This window comes from Hyaena hyaena, unplaced genomic scaffold (genome assembly GCF_003009895.1).
Source record: "Hyaena hyaena isolate Hyena2069 unplaced genomic scaffold, ASM300989v1 scaffold_203, whole genome shotgun sequence".
In the NCBI taxonomy this organism is placed as follows: domain Eukaryota; kingdom Metazoa; phylum Chordata; class Mammalia; order Carnivora; family Hyaenidae; genus Hyaena; species Hyaena hyaena.
In genome coordinates, this window is record NW_024080835.1 from 1,688,752 (window position 1) to 1,705,229 (window position 16,478).

General features: G+C 35.0%; 1 protein-coding gene across 1 annotated transcript in view; it reads right to left on the bottom strand.

The window, feature by feature from the left end:
- The window catches only part of SMC4 (structural maintenance of chromosomes 4), a 43,746-nt gene that overhangs the window by 6,035 nt on the left and 21,233 nt on the right, over window positions 1-16,478 (bottom strand). Inside the window, exons 9-17 of the mRNA XM_039241955.1 lie at window positions 15,374-15,524; window positions 13,932-14,096; window positions 11,319-11,552; window positions 10,162-10,347; window positions 8,290-8,451; window positions 5,083-5,308; window positions 4,477-4,553; window positions 3,491-3,643; window positions 2,219-2,345 (exon numbers count right to left, since the gene is read on the bottom strand). Of these exons, the coding sequence (XP_039097886.1) occupies window positions 2,219-2,345; window positions 3,491-3,643; window positions 4,477-4,553; window positions 5,083-5,308; window positions 8,290-8,451; window positions 10,162-10,347; window positions 11,319-11,552; window positions 13,932-14,096; window positions 15,374-15,524 (1,481 nt within the window). The remainder of the gene's footprint in view (window positions 1-2,218; window positions 2,346-3,490; window positions 3,644-4,476; window positions 4,554-5,082; window positions 5,309-8,289; window positions 8,452-10,161; window positions 10,348-11,318; window positions 11,553-13,931; window positions 14,097-15,373; window positions 15,525-16,478) is intronic.

The following is a 16,478-nucleotide window of genomic DNA, read 5'->3' on the forward strand; positions in this document are numbered from 1 at the left end:
TTATGTCTAGAAAGGTTAATAGTAACGCTAACTTATGGAACGAGTCCCACAAAGCTCCTAAAGGAGGAATATGGGCCTTTGGCACAGGAGGCAGGCTGAATTTGCTAAAAACAGGATTGAATGAGGACTTAATGACTGCTTCCCCCCCACTGTCTCTTCCTGGTCAGGTAGGTTTTAATTCTAACAATTCCATAAATCTCATAATTTACAATTTCTCTTTTTGTCCAGAAAATTTTTTCAGCCTTCCACTGAGGTGGATTCCAAAAACTCATTTTTTACATTTCTGAAATCACCACTTGGCTCCTAGAAAAACAACTCTTGCCTTTTTTTGGCCTCTTTATCCCCCTTTTATCCTAAGGATATTAAATATACACATTTAAAGTTCTATATTGCCAAAACTAGTAATCCTCCTCCATTCCCAAAGATACTCTAATGAAATTATTTTACTTACAGTGGCAATGTTCTCTGAAGTTAAAATTCCATTCGGCTACATATGCTCTGCTCACTTATGGGTCAAAGCACTAGCTACTATGGGGGCTGGCACCACAACTAGTATTGGGAATAGGTGGGTGGGCCAGAATGCCCTGGAAAAATTGTACCTTTCAGAACATCTTAAGTATCTACCATACATTTCTTTTTTAATATCTATAGTAGCAGGTCTATTAGAAGTAGGAGGAAAAACTGTGGCATATATAATCTGTAATTTTGAAGTCTTTATAACCACCTTCCCCTTATTCTCTATAAAAAGGTATTCTAAAAATTTTTAAATTTTTAATTTTAAATTCTAAAATGATGCCTTAATTTTAAAGATACACTTGTAGAAATGAGTACTTCATAGAAGATATTAATAGTATTGATATCAGCCAATATATATATATAGGGTTCCTAATAAAGTCAAGGCTTCCTTTTCAATTAAGAAGGAAATACATATTCTGACAGTATCTGAAAATGCTGCTACAGATGACACATGCACATTTTTGGCTGCTCATTTGACAATTAGGTACCACCAAACCAGTCACAACAAGTAATGTGTGGAGAAAGAGAAGCATGAGGTTAACCAATGACCAAAATAGAGATCCAAAATAAATCCAAGGAAAAAAAAAACCCTTGTCAGGTGATGCCACTTCCTTTGTACATCACTCTCTAGTGGGTATTTCTCTTGGAGCCATGGCCTATAAGGCCCTACATTATCTGGATTCTTCTGTTAGCCACTTTGGCTTCATTGTGTTCCTGAGGACTCCTAGCATACTCCTGCCTCAGGGCCTTTATACCCTATGATCTGAGAATGCTCTTCTCCTAAGCATCACATAGCACTCATACTTCTGTTGTGTCTCTGGTCAAGTCAGGAAGGGGTCTGTCATTATAACCTATCACTCCCCCCTCCTGCAATAAGATGCACATCTATGATTGAAGCTAACATGAAAAGAAAAGCAGGGCTGCTCAAGTACATGATCAGGGGATTTAAATTTCAAAGCCAATTTTGGCTATAAGTCTATCAATTCCCTTATGATATTGGTAGAACACTTACATATTTACACGTACAAAATAGAGTTCTGGAAGGAAAACATGTTTTCTAAGTTTTCAAAGACCGTTTTTCTTCATGTGTATACCACTTATTTCTTGTGTGCTTTAAAGCAATTTAGCTTCGCCAGATACCCTGTTTCCTAAATCCATAGAACTACTACTATCCTGAAGGGTAAGACCGAGCCAAAGTATACAAAGTGTAAAATTAAGAGCACTGGTTCTGGAATCAGATTGTCTTGGTCCTCAATTCCTCTAAATGCTGTATGTATGATGACTTTGGGCAAATTATATAAACCACTGTGCCTTAAGTTTTCTTACTGGTTAAATGAAGTACTAAATAGTACATACTTTATAATCTTTTAAGAATGAAATCATAGAGGGGTGCCTGGTGGCTCAGTTGGTTTAGCTTCCAACTCTTGATTTTGGCTCAGGTCATGATCTCATTGTCTGTGAGGTTGAGCTGCCTGGCATTCTCTCCTTCTCCCTCTGCCCCTTCCCAACTTGTGCGCTTTCTCTTTCTCAAAAAGAAAAAAATAATAATAGAAACCATAAAACAGAGCAACTGACTTGCAGATAAGTATGTAACTGCTATTTTTATTCTACAAACTATTTTAAACATTTTGAACATCAAAAACCTATTTCTGGCAAATTTCAAAAGAAAAAAAGAAGGAAGTGTGTACCCTTAGACACATACCTTTTTTGAAAATACTAACATTTTCTTCTAGCAATTTCTGCTTTTTTTTGTCAGGGGCCGTAGCAAGTACATTAGCTTCAAGTTCCTTAACTTGGACATTCAAATACTCTTCTTGCTCAGATAAACGCTACAGAAATGTTTTAACATTACAGGTCAATATTTTAACTTACTGTAACAATAACATTTGCCTTAAACACTTTGAATAAAAGACACTTAAAATCTTTAAGATGACAAATACTAATAGCAAAAGGGCAGAAAACACAGTTAACATAAAACGTGAAAACAACCAACAAACACATGAAATTTGTAATTCATCATAAATACAAGTTAAAATGCCATTTTTTGGTACAGAGTAGCAAACTCACAACACACTGAAGACTACCTCGTGTTCACAGACTTGGAAACAATTATTTACATACGCTACTAAAAGTAAATTGGAACATCTATTTGAAGACAATTGGCATTATGCAACAATGCCTTTGGGTAATAACTATAGTTTTAGGAATCTAATGTAAGGAAATAATTGGATGAGTGTATAAACATATACCTAACAAGGATATTTTATTTATTTTAAAGATTTTATATCTAAGTAATCTCTACACCCAATGTAAGACTCAATCACAACCTTGAGGTCAAGAGTCGCATGATCCACTGACTGGGCCAGCCAGAAGTCCCTAACAAGGATATTTTAAACGTAGCAGTATTCATAGTAACGTAGAAAAGCTTTTATCAAATTGTGATAAAAAGAACCCACTCAAAAGCAGCTGTAAACAAAGTAAATTCACACTGGCTTAGAAAGAAAACCACAATTTACTAAGAAAAATTAACACGACTCAGTAAAAATCTATACACATATCCTTATCTACCATAAACACAAAGACTAGGTATTTATATTAAAAAGTTGAAGAACATACATAAAAAGTAAGAATAATCATCTTTTGGATATTTCCTGCTAATTGTTTGTTTAAAATAGTGGGTTATGAACTGCTTTTTCATAATTAGGATACAGTCTACTATTAAAGGAGAATGAAAATAAAGGGTTTCTCAGATATTAAGATTAAGATACATTTCCAAAGAGTATAAATGGAAAGAAACCAAGAATAGCTGTGACTGGAGGAAAACTGCCAATAGGGCATTAAATCAAGAGATAGGCCTTTCACCTAGAGAACCATTCTTCTCACTTATTTTCTAAAATTGTAAGCAAACAACAAAATGCTTCTGCCAAACGCTACTGAATTCCAATAGTATTAGCTAATATTGATAAAAGAGTACCTGGATGCTTGCAGTAAACTTTTCTAGTGTATTCTTCATTTCTCGTTCATTATGCCTTAACTTAACTACTGCTTCTTCCAGTTGTACTTTTTGTTCCTGGATTTGCACTGCTTTTTGAGAGTCTTTCTGCAACTGCAATTCCATTCTATTTACCTACAAAGAGTACCAGTGAAATAAGTTTTCTCCAAGAGTCATTTTAGATTAATTGCCAAATAAACTTAGGAATGAAGAAAACGCCAACTTCTCATTTTAAAGATCAGAACAAAACCAAAAACCCAGTTCCAATTTCCAATCCTAAAGCTTAGGAAATGGTCAAACTAACGTCTGTATTACAGAATCAAATGGAAAGATAATTTTAAGTGTTGTACCTATTTATACCATTCAAATTTTTAAGTGGAAGGATATAAACTATTTCAAAATATGGGGAGGCAGGGGAGAATCAAGGGATACCTCTTTGGAAAAAGTTCAGTATCCAGGACATCCAAGTACACTATATGTTTTTAAAGGCAGAAAAAGTATAGTGTTCTGATTAATAGAACACAGTAATTTTTTCTAGACATCTTGACGTTCTCATACTTGTGGGCATGTAAAATATTTTGAAATAAAATTTAGAAATGTGTATCGGAAATCTTTGCATATACTTATTTTGAAATAGAAAAAACAATTATGCACTAAACCAATTATATGCGAAAAAACATTAAATGTCATATAATGATTGACTAAATTATGAAATATCCATATGATCCAAATGTAATATCAGAAAGATACATATGTTGAGCACATACTTTCTAAACTAACATGTTTTATTTTTAGAACTTTAAGGGTTTTACATTTAAAAAATCCCACAGCTTATACATATCATTTATACAAAATCCAATCTGTTAATTTAAAATCTGAGTATCCTTAAAAAGGCTTAATTTTATAGTACGTATGTTACACATCAATAAACTTTAAAAAAATCAGACCCTAATTTTATATATGCTGACCTCTTCTTCTGAGATTTCAACAACTGATGAACCCATCCTTCCTTTCATTACTCTGCTTCCACCACCAGTCATTGTACCTATAAAACAGAAGTCAGACTTAGCGATCTCTCCCAATAAGATTAAAGTCAATGTCAAAAAAAGTTTTTTTTTAATATATTTTTTTTAATTTTTTTAATGTTTTATTAATTTTTGAGAGAGAGAGAGAGAGACAGACAGACAGCGTGAGCAGGGGAGGGTCAGAGAGAGAGGGAGACACAGAACTGGAAACATGCTCCAGGCTCTGGGCTGGCTGTCAGCACAGAGCCCAAAGTGGGGCTTGAACCCATGAACCGTGAAATCATGACCCAAACCGAAGTTGGACGCTTAACCGACTGAGCCACCCAGATGCCCCACATTTATTTTTGAGAGGCAGAGAGAGACAGAGCAAGAGCAGGGGAGGAGCAGAGAAAGAGGGAGACACAGAATCCGAAGCAGGCTTCAGGCTCTGAGTGGTCAGCACAGAGCCCAACACGGCCTCCTGAAACAAGAAGATGACCTGAGCCAAAACTGGATGCTTAATTCACTGAGCCACCCAGGCGCCCCAGGAAAAAAAAAAACTTTCATTACCTGACTGTTCTATGATTTGCCCCTGTAATGTCACCACTCTCCATCTTCTATCTTTTTGATATGCTACTCTTGTGGCTTGATCTAAATTGTCAGCAACTAAGGTATCCCGTAAAGCAAAGTAAAAAGCTTGGCGAATTTTCTCATCATTTACTTTTACTAAATCAAATAACCGAGGAGTGTTTTCAGGAGTTTGAATTTTGGTCATTTTATTTGCCCATACTGTCATCTAAAAGTTTAAAAAAAGAAAGAAAAAAAAGTAAAACAATGTATCATTTCTTTCAGGTATCACTTACATTATATATATATGTATATATGTAACTTGTAAGAACATGTATACAAGGTTTTGAATATCTCCTTAATTATTTTACTGTTACTTAAAAAGTAATTGTAAAGTTCTATTCACAAATGACGTGATCTTAACTATATATAAAATCCTATGGAATGAATGCACACACACACAATAACTAAGTAGGCTACAAGATCAATATATGAAAATTCTATTACTATACACTAGTAATGAATAACTTAAAAGTGAGATAAAAAAATTCCATGTATATTAAACAAGACAGAAAGCCCAAAAAAATGTAGAAATAAATTTAACAACACATTAAGACCTATACACTAAAATCTATAAAGTATTATAGTATGATTTAGAGCTATATAAATGGAAGACACTCTTGGTTCCTGGACTGTTTAGGTTTAAAATTGTTAACATGGTAATAACTACCCAAATTGATCTATAGATTTAATTCAACCTGCATCAAATCCCAACTGCCTCCCCCTGAACCCCCAGAACTGACCAGCTTATTTATTTTAATTCTTTGAAAGGTTTATTTATTTAGAGAGTGAGCACAAGCTGGGGAAGAACAGAAGGAGAGACAGAATTCCAATCAGGTTCCACACCATCAGTGCACAGACCAATGCAGGGCTCGATCTCAAGAACCGTGAGATCACTACTTCAGCAGAGATCAAGAGTTAGATGATAACTGACTGTGCCACCTAGGTGCCCCTGACCAGTTAATCTTAAAATTCATATGGAAATTAGAGGGACTCAGAATAGCCAAAACAATCTTGATATAAACGAATAAAATTAGGGGTGCTTGGGTGGCTCAGTTGGTTAAACGTCCCAACTTTTGATTTCAGCTGATGTCATGTTCTCATGGTTTGTGAGACTAAGCCCTGCAACGGGCTCTGTCCTGACAGAGCAGAGCCTGCTTGGCATTCTCTCCCTCTCTCTGCCCTTCCCCTGCTCACACTCTCTCTCAAAACAAACATACATTAAGAAAAAAAAAAAAAAAGAACAGCAATATTAGAGGACTACTTATTTCAAACCTTACTATAAAGGTATAGTAATTAAGACAGTGTGGTACTAATGCAAGAATAAATATATAAAAAAAATATATATAGAAAAATTGAGAGCCCAAAAATAAACCCTTACATTTATGGTCAGTTGATCTTTGACAAGGATGCCTAAAAAATTCAATGGGGAAAGAATAGTCTTTCCAACCAATGGTGCTGAAACAAGTGGATATCTACATGCAAGAGTAGAGGTTACATCTTACTTTACACTGTATTATAAAATTAACTCAACATGGATTAAAAACCAAAATGTAAAAGCTACAGGTATAAAACTTAGAAGAAAACAGGAGATAAACCACCATATGCTTGGATTATGCAGTAGTTTCTTAGATAAAAGACACACAAAACATAAGAAACCACATTTAAAAAATATTCAACTTTATTAAAATTTTAAACAATTGTGCTTCAGAGGATACCATCAAGGAAGTGAAGACAACACACGAAATGGGGGAAAACACCTGCAAATCATATATCTGACAAGAGACCTGCACCCAAAATATATTAAAAAACTCTCTAAACTTAATAATAAGACAAATAAAAACAAATGAATTAACAAATAGGCAAAGAATCTGAATGATTATTTCTCCAAAGAAGATAAACAAATGCCCAATAAACCCACGAAAAAATATTCAACATTAGTAATCTGGAAATGCAAATCAAAACCACAATGAAGAGACCACTACATACCCAACTAACATGGCTCTAATAAAAAAGATGCACAAACAAGTGTTGCTGTCGATGTAAAAAAACTGGAAGCTTTATACATTACAGGTAGGACACTGCACAGCCACTCTGGGAAAGAGTTTGGCAGTTCCTCAAAGAGTTAACAGTTAACAGGTAACCCAGTAATTCTACTCCTAGATATTAACCAAAGAGAGCTAAAAACATGGGTATGCACAAAAATCTGTGTATGAATGCTCACAACAGCAATTACCCATAATAGTTCAAACACAGAAACAACACAAATGTTCATCAGTGATGAATGGATAAACAAAATGTGGTATATATTGTTTGGCAATAAAGAGAGAGCTGCTGATACATGCTACAACATGGATAAATTTTGAAAATCTAAGAAGACATATACAAAAACCTACATATTACATGATTTCATTTATACAAAATATCCAGAACAGGTAAATCAAAAAGCAGATTATAAACTGCAGGTGGCAGGAGATAGGTAGTGACTGTGAATGAGTATGAGATTTCTTTTTGGGGTGATGAAACTATTCTGAAATTAGTGGTCATAGGGTTATAAATACACTAAAACCCACTACACTCTAAGCTTTTTTATTATTTTTATTTTTTAAAGGTTTTATTTATTGTTGAGAGAGCAGTGTGAGTTTTATGGTAAATGAATCCTATCTCTATAAAGGGGTTTTATTTTTTTATTAAAAAAAAATTTTATGCCTTTATTTTGAGAGCGAGCGAGCGAGCAGGCGAGGGTCAGAGAGGGAGGGAGACACAGAATCTGAAGCAGGCTCCAGGCTCTGAGCTGTCAGCACAGGGCCCGATGCAGGGCTCAAACCCAGACTGTGAGATCATGACCTGAGCTGAAGTCGGACGCTTAACCAACTGAGCCACCCAGGCGCCCCTAAAGGGGTTTTATTAAAAGGAGTTATTGATGGTGGAAGTTAGAAACGCAAGATATTAGTCATTCTAATATGAACGTTTTCTCCTTTAGGGGAGGCATTGCAAGGTTTTTTCCTACAAGTATATAATCCCATAGCCTAAAATAATCCTCAAAACCTACCAGGTGTTCGATAAATAACTATAATGAAAAAAAGCTAGAGTTCAAAATCAGAAAACAATTTAGTACTATAAAATCAGAGGTAGATTATGAATACCTACCTTATCCAAACCTATAAAGGTTGCAACTCCGATATTCTGTCTTTTAAGGAAGTTCACACATTCTTGAGCTGTATCAATAGAATCAACAACAATGTAGTCTAATGCATGACAACAGGATGAAATAGCAACATCGTATTTTTCATCAATTGCTCCTAAGTCCCCCTAATAATAAGAGGCAGAGGGGGAAAAAAATCATTGCACAATCAATAATTAAGCACAGGATCATTTCATTGCAATTCCTACATATTTTTCAAATTGAAAAACCTTCCCCTTTTATAAAGACAATCAGTCCTAGTTTTCAATGTACCTTTAAAAATTTTTCTAAGACATGCAGAGTTTGGATTTTTTTTTTAAATGTTTATTTATTTCTGAGAGAGAGAGAGACAGAGTGAGCAGGGAAGGGGCAGAGAGAGAGGGAGACACAGAATCTGAAGCAGGCTCCAGGCTCTGAGCTGGCTGTCAGCACAGAGCCCGACGTGGGGCTCGAACCCACGAACCGGGAGATCATGACCTGAGCCCAAGTCGGCTGCTTAACCGACTGAGCGACTGAGCCACCCAGGTGCCCCAGAGTTTGGATTTTTAATGAGAGCACAAAATGAACTGCTGTATGAAAATGTAAAGATTTTCAGATCGGTCAGCCTTCAAAGTACTATGGCATAAAGAAAATAAGTTCCTAAAACAATGAAATTTGGGGGTTCCTGGGTGACTGAGTCTGCTTAGCATCCGAGTCGATTTCAGCCTGGGTCATGATCCTGGGGGTGAGATCAAGCTCTGCATTGGGCTCCACACTCTGTGTGAAGCCTGTTTTGGATTCCCTCTCTCTCTCACTGGGTCTTGCTCGCTCTCTAAAAAATAAGTAAACAAACAAATAAGTAAATCGGAGCCCTGGGTGGCTCATTTGGTTGAGCGGCCGGCTCAGGTTATAATCTCGCAGTGCGATGATCAAACCCCATGCTGGGCTCCATGCTGAACATGAAGCCTGTTTGGGATTTTCTCCCTCTCTCTGCCTCTCCCCAGCTTGTGCGCACTCTCTTTCTCAAAATAAACAGAAAAAGTAGTAAAATTTTGAATTATTGAAAGCCAGCTAAGATTATGTAAGTCGCCATGAAACATATTTGCCTGCTCATCAACCTATTAATTAGCCATATGAAGCAACATTCATACAGACTAGCTTTTTTTTTTTGAAAGCAGAATAGACTCAAATTGTATCTCTCAAGTAAGTAAGGTGCAAGACACAGAAGCAACTATGCTAGGTAATTTTCATTTGCCCTTACGTATCATTCTCTTTTCTGCTTCTTTCTCTGGAAGGCTAACTCAGGGACTGTACTAATTGGCTCCTTGGTTCTCTAAGCTTTAGAGAATGTGAATTAACAGCTAAAGGTGGCAGGGTAGGAGATGAAGGCGGTTGGAAAATTTTCCCCATTTCTTTCTGGCCACCACTCTAGCCATGGCTACAACTTCCTTCCCTCTTCAAATTCAAGAGCAATAATGATCTCCACTATTGCTAGTCTTAGGTTTCTGCTATACCCCTGATTTCCTTAAATTCTAGCCACAATCTTCAGTATAATGGTATAAAATCCAGAATTTATCAAATTATTTAAAAATAAAAGTGGTTTTGTTAAATTTCCTTATGATTGCTAGTTTTTTCCCTTAGTATTAAATAATTATCTAAAACTAAAAATAAAAAACTTTTAATGTGAGATAATCCATACCACAAAGAATATTATCATGACTGAGTATTAAGAGCAAAAATGTCTTTTAAGACAAAAATGAATGTTATAGCAACTCAGTATTACAGTTAAGTCAAAGGAAGAAACTTATTTATATATCTTGAGAAAAATATATAGCCATTTCGAAATAAATCTACTTTACCAATCTTCCATATATTCCTGGAATCCTGCCAGATTTTTTTTCCTGAATTATTGCATCAAGGACTTTCCCCCTACTTCGATTTATTGCTACGGAACTCTTTGCTTCTTCAACTTTTTGGAAAAGATCACGAACCAAATTTTTTAATTTTAGTTCTTCTTGTGTGAGTTTTTGAAGTTCTTTTTCTTTCTAAAAGTGAAAAAAAAAAAAAGTGAATTCCAGAAACATATGCCCAACCATAGCATAGAATTGCTTATAATGTCTCAGAAAAGAAGGAAAGACCAATAATAAACACTTGAACCAGAACTAAACTTCCAAACTGCTGGGTGTGGGTTTGTAAATATAGATGGGTATTCTATTTTAAAGGAATATAAATTATTTGGGTCAATAATAAGGATCCTAAGTGCAGTATGGTTCTAGTAGTATACTGATTGATAGAACGAGTAGAGCTAGCGTTGTGGAAATCTCAGTTTGCCACCACATAGTTATGCATAAGTGTGTCCTAATTCCTAAGATCTGCACTAATCAAAAACAGACCTCGGTACAGGACTCAGAATTTAACAGACTGGGCAGGACTATGGTTATAGTGTGCTTTGCATTCTAAATAATGAAATATATTATATACATAATTTTCTCTAAAAAATTGTTTTGAAACGAAAAGGAACATGGTAGGTGAATAGTACCATTGCTATACAAAAAGGTCAGGCTGCCAACAAGAGGAACCATACACATGTACATGAACCCCCGAACTCTCAGTTTCTCAATCTCGTAAGTTAGATCAGCCATTTTTTTCAACTGACATTCTCCTTCATCTCTTGGCTTTAAATTATTACCTCTATTACCAGTCAGAGTATAAAGTAAAAGTTCAAGTTACATATATAGTTTATCCCCAAAATAAACTGAATCACCAACAAGACAGAAGTGGTCACTGGAGATAATTTACTTTTAAATTCTAACGTCATGAAATTCCCTGATGACTTCTATAAATTCAAAATCAGAAAAAAATACACCAAGACGGTTTATATATTCATTCTTATACATTTGTCAGTTCAGATGTTTAGATTAAAAAATATATAAATATATAAAAACTATATGAAAAAATATATGAAAACTAGGGTTGATAAACAATATTCAGAAAAAATACAGAAGCTAAGATTTACCTCTTTTAATTCCTGTTCAGATTGAGGAAGTTTTGCCTCTATATCTCTGATCGCAGTTTTCCTTTCTTTGAGAGTCTCAGAAGCTGCAGTTAGAGCTTCCTTGGCCTTACTTAATTGAGACACTGCAGTATTATGACGACTGAGATAGATATCAAGTTCTGATTGAGCTACATCCATCTTTGAACGTGCTTCATTTACTGATTTGCTGAAACCCATAAGTTCTTTCTCTCGACTCTGTTAAAATATGATTGACTCCATTAAATCTGAAATACAGGTTTTTAAACCTAAGCTCAAATGGAAACCATATATCATGAATTGAACTTTAAAGATTCTACAAACATAATACACAAAAATAAGTAATTCTAACAAGCTGAACACACTAATAGTTTTTGCCTAGTTGCCACTGTTCACTGTACAGTCTCTTCCCAACTGATTTCACAAGCACTTAATGAACTAGATATAAATATGCTTTATGGAGATTAAAACAACAAAACGGAGTGGTTCAAAGAACAAAAGTTTGAGTGCAAACTCTAGATCCATGGTCGTCTACATTACCTGAAATGGCAAAGTGTAAAGATAAAGACTATTTTGGCATAAAGTTTCCTCAAGTATATTTATTTATGTTGAGAATCTTTGGAAGTTTTATTTTTCAAAGTCTATGTATTTATTTTGAGAGCGAGAAGAGGGGAGGAACAAGGGGGGGGAGAGAGGGAGAGGGAGGGGGGNGGGGGGGGGGGGGGGGGGGGGGAGGGAGAGAGAGAGAGAGAGAGAGAGAGAGAGAGAGAATTCTAAGCAGGCTCTGCACTGTCAGTGCAGAGCCCACAAGGGGCTTGATCTCACAAACCGTGACATCATGACTTGAATGGAGATCAGGAGTCAGACACTTAACTAACTTACTGAACTGATACCCCATGAAACTTTGTAAATTTTAGAGGTAAGGCCAGGTAATACTCAAAACTAGTTATTATTTGACAAGTGAGTAGAAATTTGGGGCTACTATAATTGTCTATGTAGAAAGGACCTATTTATGAGAATAATGGCATGAGAGACAGACTTACAAAAGCTTAATCCTTCTACTTCACACATAAGAGAATAGGCCCAGGACCATGGGTTTATGTGCAAAGTCATCAGATAATCAGTTTAAATGTCTGATAGTAAAAATCATGAACACTCACACACACACACACACAGCTCACAATGTTCTAGGCCTATTCTAAATAGCCTAACAATAACAATCTCATGAGGTAAATACCACAATTATGTTCATTTTGAGGAAACAGGTTGAGATTAAATAACTTCCTCATAGTCATACAATCACTCTTAAGTGGCAGAACCTCTGTTTTTAGCTACTATTTTGAGAAAAGAAGACAGTTGGATGGGTGTCCTGGCTTTGTCGTTAATACAGGGTGCCAAGATACATAGAAGCACTCTATATTAGATGAGCAAATGTGAAAATCTGTATCCATATATACTATCATGAAAGCTATTGCATTATCTATTGCTATTTTATCACATGGGGATCTTACTTATAAAAGTTCTGTAGTATAGCATTAGAACTTGCCCTTATTCCAAAACAGAATCTATTAAATCTGTAACTTAAAAACATAAAACCCAATACAACTTCACTGAAGTATAATTAACATACAAAGTTTGTATTTAAGTTTAAAACTTATGTATTTTAGTCTTACACATATCTTACAGAACATAACTCATTACTATACTACTATCTATTATAATTTATCTTTTAAAAACTACTTATTTGATAGAAAGAGAGAACTCTTGGAAGGGTCAGAGAGAAAGGAAGAGCAAAAATCCCAAGCCGGCTCCAATGTCAGTGGAGAGCCCAACGTGGGGCTTGAACTCACAAACCTTGAGATCATAACCTGAGCCCAAATCAAGAATCAGACATAACTAACTGAGCCACCCAGGTGCTCCTTTTACAATTTCTACTCAACATACTCAGTTTTGTCAAAAAGCCTGTGAATACAAAGACAGCTAAGCTTCATGTTTTATACTCTTATTGGGTTGATAAGATATATCAATAGGACCTCACACTCTTGTTTTATTAACAAAGTGCTAAAATAGCTAACATTTATTAATTTCTTTCTAGGCACTTTATGTAAGAGTATGTACATTTTATTTTAAAAAAGATTCACAAGATGGGTAATATTTCCTTCCATTTTGATAAAGAGGACTTGGAGACATAACAACCCACACAAGATTAGAGATATAATGACTGATGGAGGATTTCAACCAAGAACTGACTAAAGAGCCATAGACTATTATACAAGTGCTACAGGAGGAAAAAAGTACTTATCAACCTGTGTGGTCCATATTTTTACAGGTGTTAACTAATTAAAAGACAAGAAACTACTGGATAAAATCAAATAGAGGCATTTCCTGCCTCCACCATAAATTCTCATTTAGTTAGCTTTTTTAAAATGGGAAAGTAGAAAACAAAAAGGGAAGAGTCCAAGCTATTTTTAAGAATGTTAGATATGAGAAGTCCAACATTTTTCTAACAGTTCAGTTTTTACTATTACTACACAAAAATATTCTTCAGGTTAAAAAAAAAAGTCACCTAAATAAATACCAACAGATAAAAAATCTTACTTCTTTTTCTTTCTGAAGCCCTTGTGTTTCCTGTTTAAGGTTATCCATAACTTCTTTCAATTTTTCTTCTTCTTTCTCTTTTTCCTTCTCAAGGGCATTATTTCGAGTTGTTGTCTCAGTTATGATTTTCTCACTCTTGGCAGGTACACTTTTAAATTCTTCAACCTAAGATTGTAAAACAAATTAAACTTGGAGGAGCATGCACCTTTAGGCTATCCAATATCATCAATATTTGGCTTATTTAAAAGCATTTCTCAGTATCCTCTAAGTCTTTGTGGTTTCCTTTGTAATGTGACTTGAACTAGCTAACTTTAGCAAATACTTTCTTAACCATTTACTGCAATTTCTGCGCTCTTAACAGTAAAGTTAGCTCTATGAATTCCTCATTTGTTATGGAAGAGAATTCTCCCTAGCTGGCCATGAGGTCTTTTTTCCTTCTGTTCTACTTTCAGGCTATAACTATCCTTCTTCACCAATATACTCTGGCTACGTGGAATTTCCTGAACTGTCCTTCATGGTGTATATTGCATCTCACCATGGATTACTTTTATAACCACTGGACTCCCTGAAATCCTAAAATCTTTCACAAGGTTACCCTTCCAGAGTCATCATGTAGGACTAGTAGCTTATTCCATTAATACCTTTTGGTAATAACCACTTATTGACATGTGATGTCTGAAAACTAATACTTCTATAACAATTACAGTTGGCTTAGACTGTCCAATTTAAGCATTACTCTCAAATCCATATTAGTTTATTCAAATTATCTAGTAGCAGAGTTATAACATTTGCCAAAATGATGACCATCAAACACTGATTCACACAAGATTTATTCCCATATTGAGCAGAAAGTACTTTATAAACAAATGCATTTGGAAAAATACAACATAAAGGAGAGCCCTATATTATAACTACCATGTAATTATATGGTATAAAGCCTTTTTTGGGGGGAAGGGTCTTAGATGTCCTATCTATAGATATGTTAGTTATGAAAATAGTTTGAAAGACTCCCAATTAATCATTAGGGACGGACTCCTAGGAAGTAGTGCATTCTGGTCCAAGTTTCATTTTTAAAACCTCAGAATAGCTAATCAATCCTCTGTAGATATTTGAAATTTCAAAATACATAACCAAAAACATTTCTTTAAGCCATTAAAAAAATATGTTGTTTATTAGCAAATAGAATTGGTGATTTGGTAAGTGTTTTCCCAACAATGTATGCCACAGAAACAAACTCTAAAAAACTCAAAGGCAATGAATGCAGAATTTACCTTTGGAGGAAAAAAAAAAAAAATCACAATCAGATAAAACCTAAAACATTTAATATTCAGAACCCCAATACATTTTCTTAAAAAATGAGGGAGTGGCACATCCATGAAAAACCACAAAAATTAGAACTGATATTCAGATATTAAATTTAGAAGATTTCTTTCAAAACCTACCTTCTCTTTATCTTTTTGAAGTTGTTTCTCCAGTTTTTTGGCTTTGCTTGAAGCATGTTTTAATTTTTCCCTAACTTGAACATCTTCCAAATCTAGCTGTGTAAATTTTTCTTTGTTTTCCTCAATAAATTTTGTAATTTTATTTAGTTTCCTAGTAAAGAAAAAGTATTATTAGTCACTATTTTAGATATTCATTTGTTTCAACATCATGCTACATGCTCTGTCTGGGACACTGCCTCTGTAAATGTGTCTAAGCTCTTACAAGGTAAGATTCTAGAGCTAGCCATTTCAAGTTGGTCCTCTCCTTTCAGTAAATTTGAGGAAGTCGTTAAAATGTGATTATAAGAGTTGCTTTGCCTTTCTAAGCTGGATTGGAAATAATTACATTTCCTGGTTACTATAAAGTCAAGGTATAGAAACATTTTACCATAAAGTAAAACTCATTTTAAAGAATTAAAAAAAAACAAAAAAACCCCACATAGGTAAGAGATATTGGTGTCACGAAATACTGAGAAAGGTCACCATAAAACTTAAAAACAAAACAAAAACCCCAAACAAAAAAAACCTATCTAGAGTAATCTAATTCTACCTCAATTAGATGTGTGGTCTGATGTGTGGTCTGTTTATTCTTAATACAACTAACCTGCCAGGTTAAAAAAAATTTGTTGTATATTATTGTATTTTGCCACTAGGAGGCAGCATCTTGTTATTTTCAGACCATTGTTGGGCACTCATCTGTAATTATCATTTGTAATGATTTGTAATGATCAATTGGATGCAGGGCAATTAAGCTTTTCATTTTTTGTTTGAAAAAGATCATATTTTTTGTTTTTTAAAATTTATTTTTGAGAGAGAGAGGAGAGAAAGTGTGAGAGCGAGCAAGGAGAGGAGGGGCAGAGAGAGAATAGAATCTGATGCAGGATCCAGGCTCAGAGCCGTCAGCACAGAGCCCGATGTGGGGCTCGAATTCACAGACCATGAGATCGTGACCTGAGCTGAAGTCGGACGCTTAACTGACTGAGACACCCAAAACCCCTGGCAAATGCATAACATTTATGTGCTGGCAGAAAAGTTAGCAAGTGTATGTATGTATGTATGTGTATGT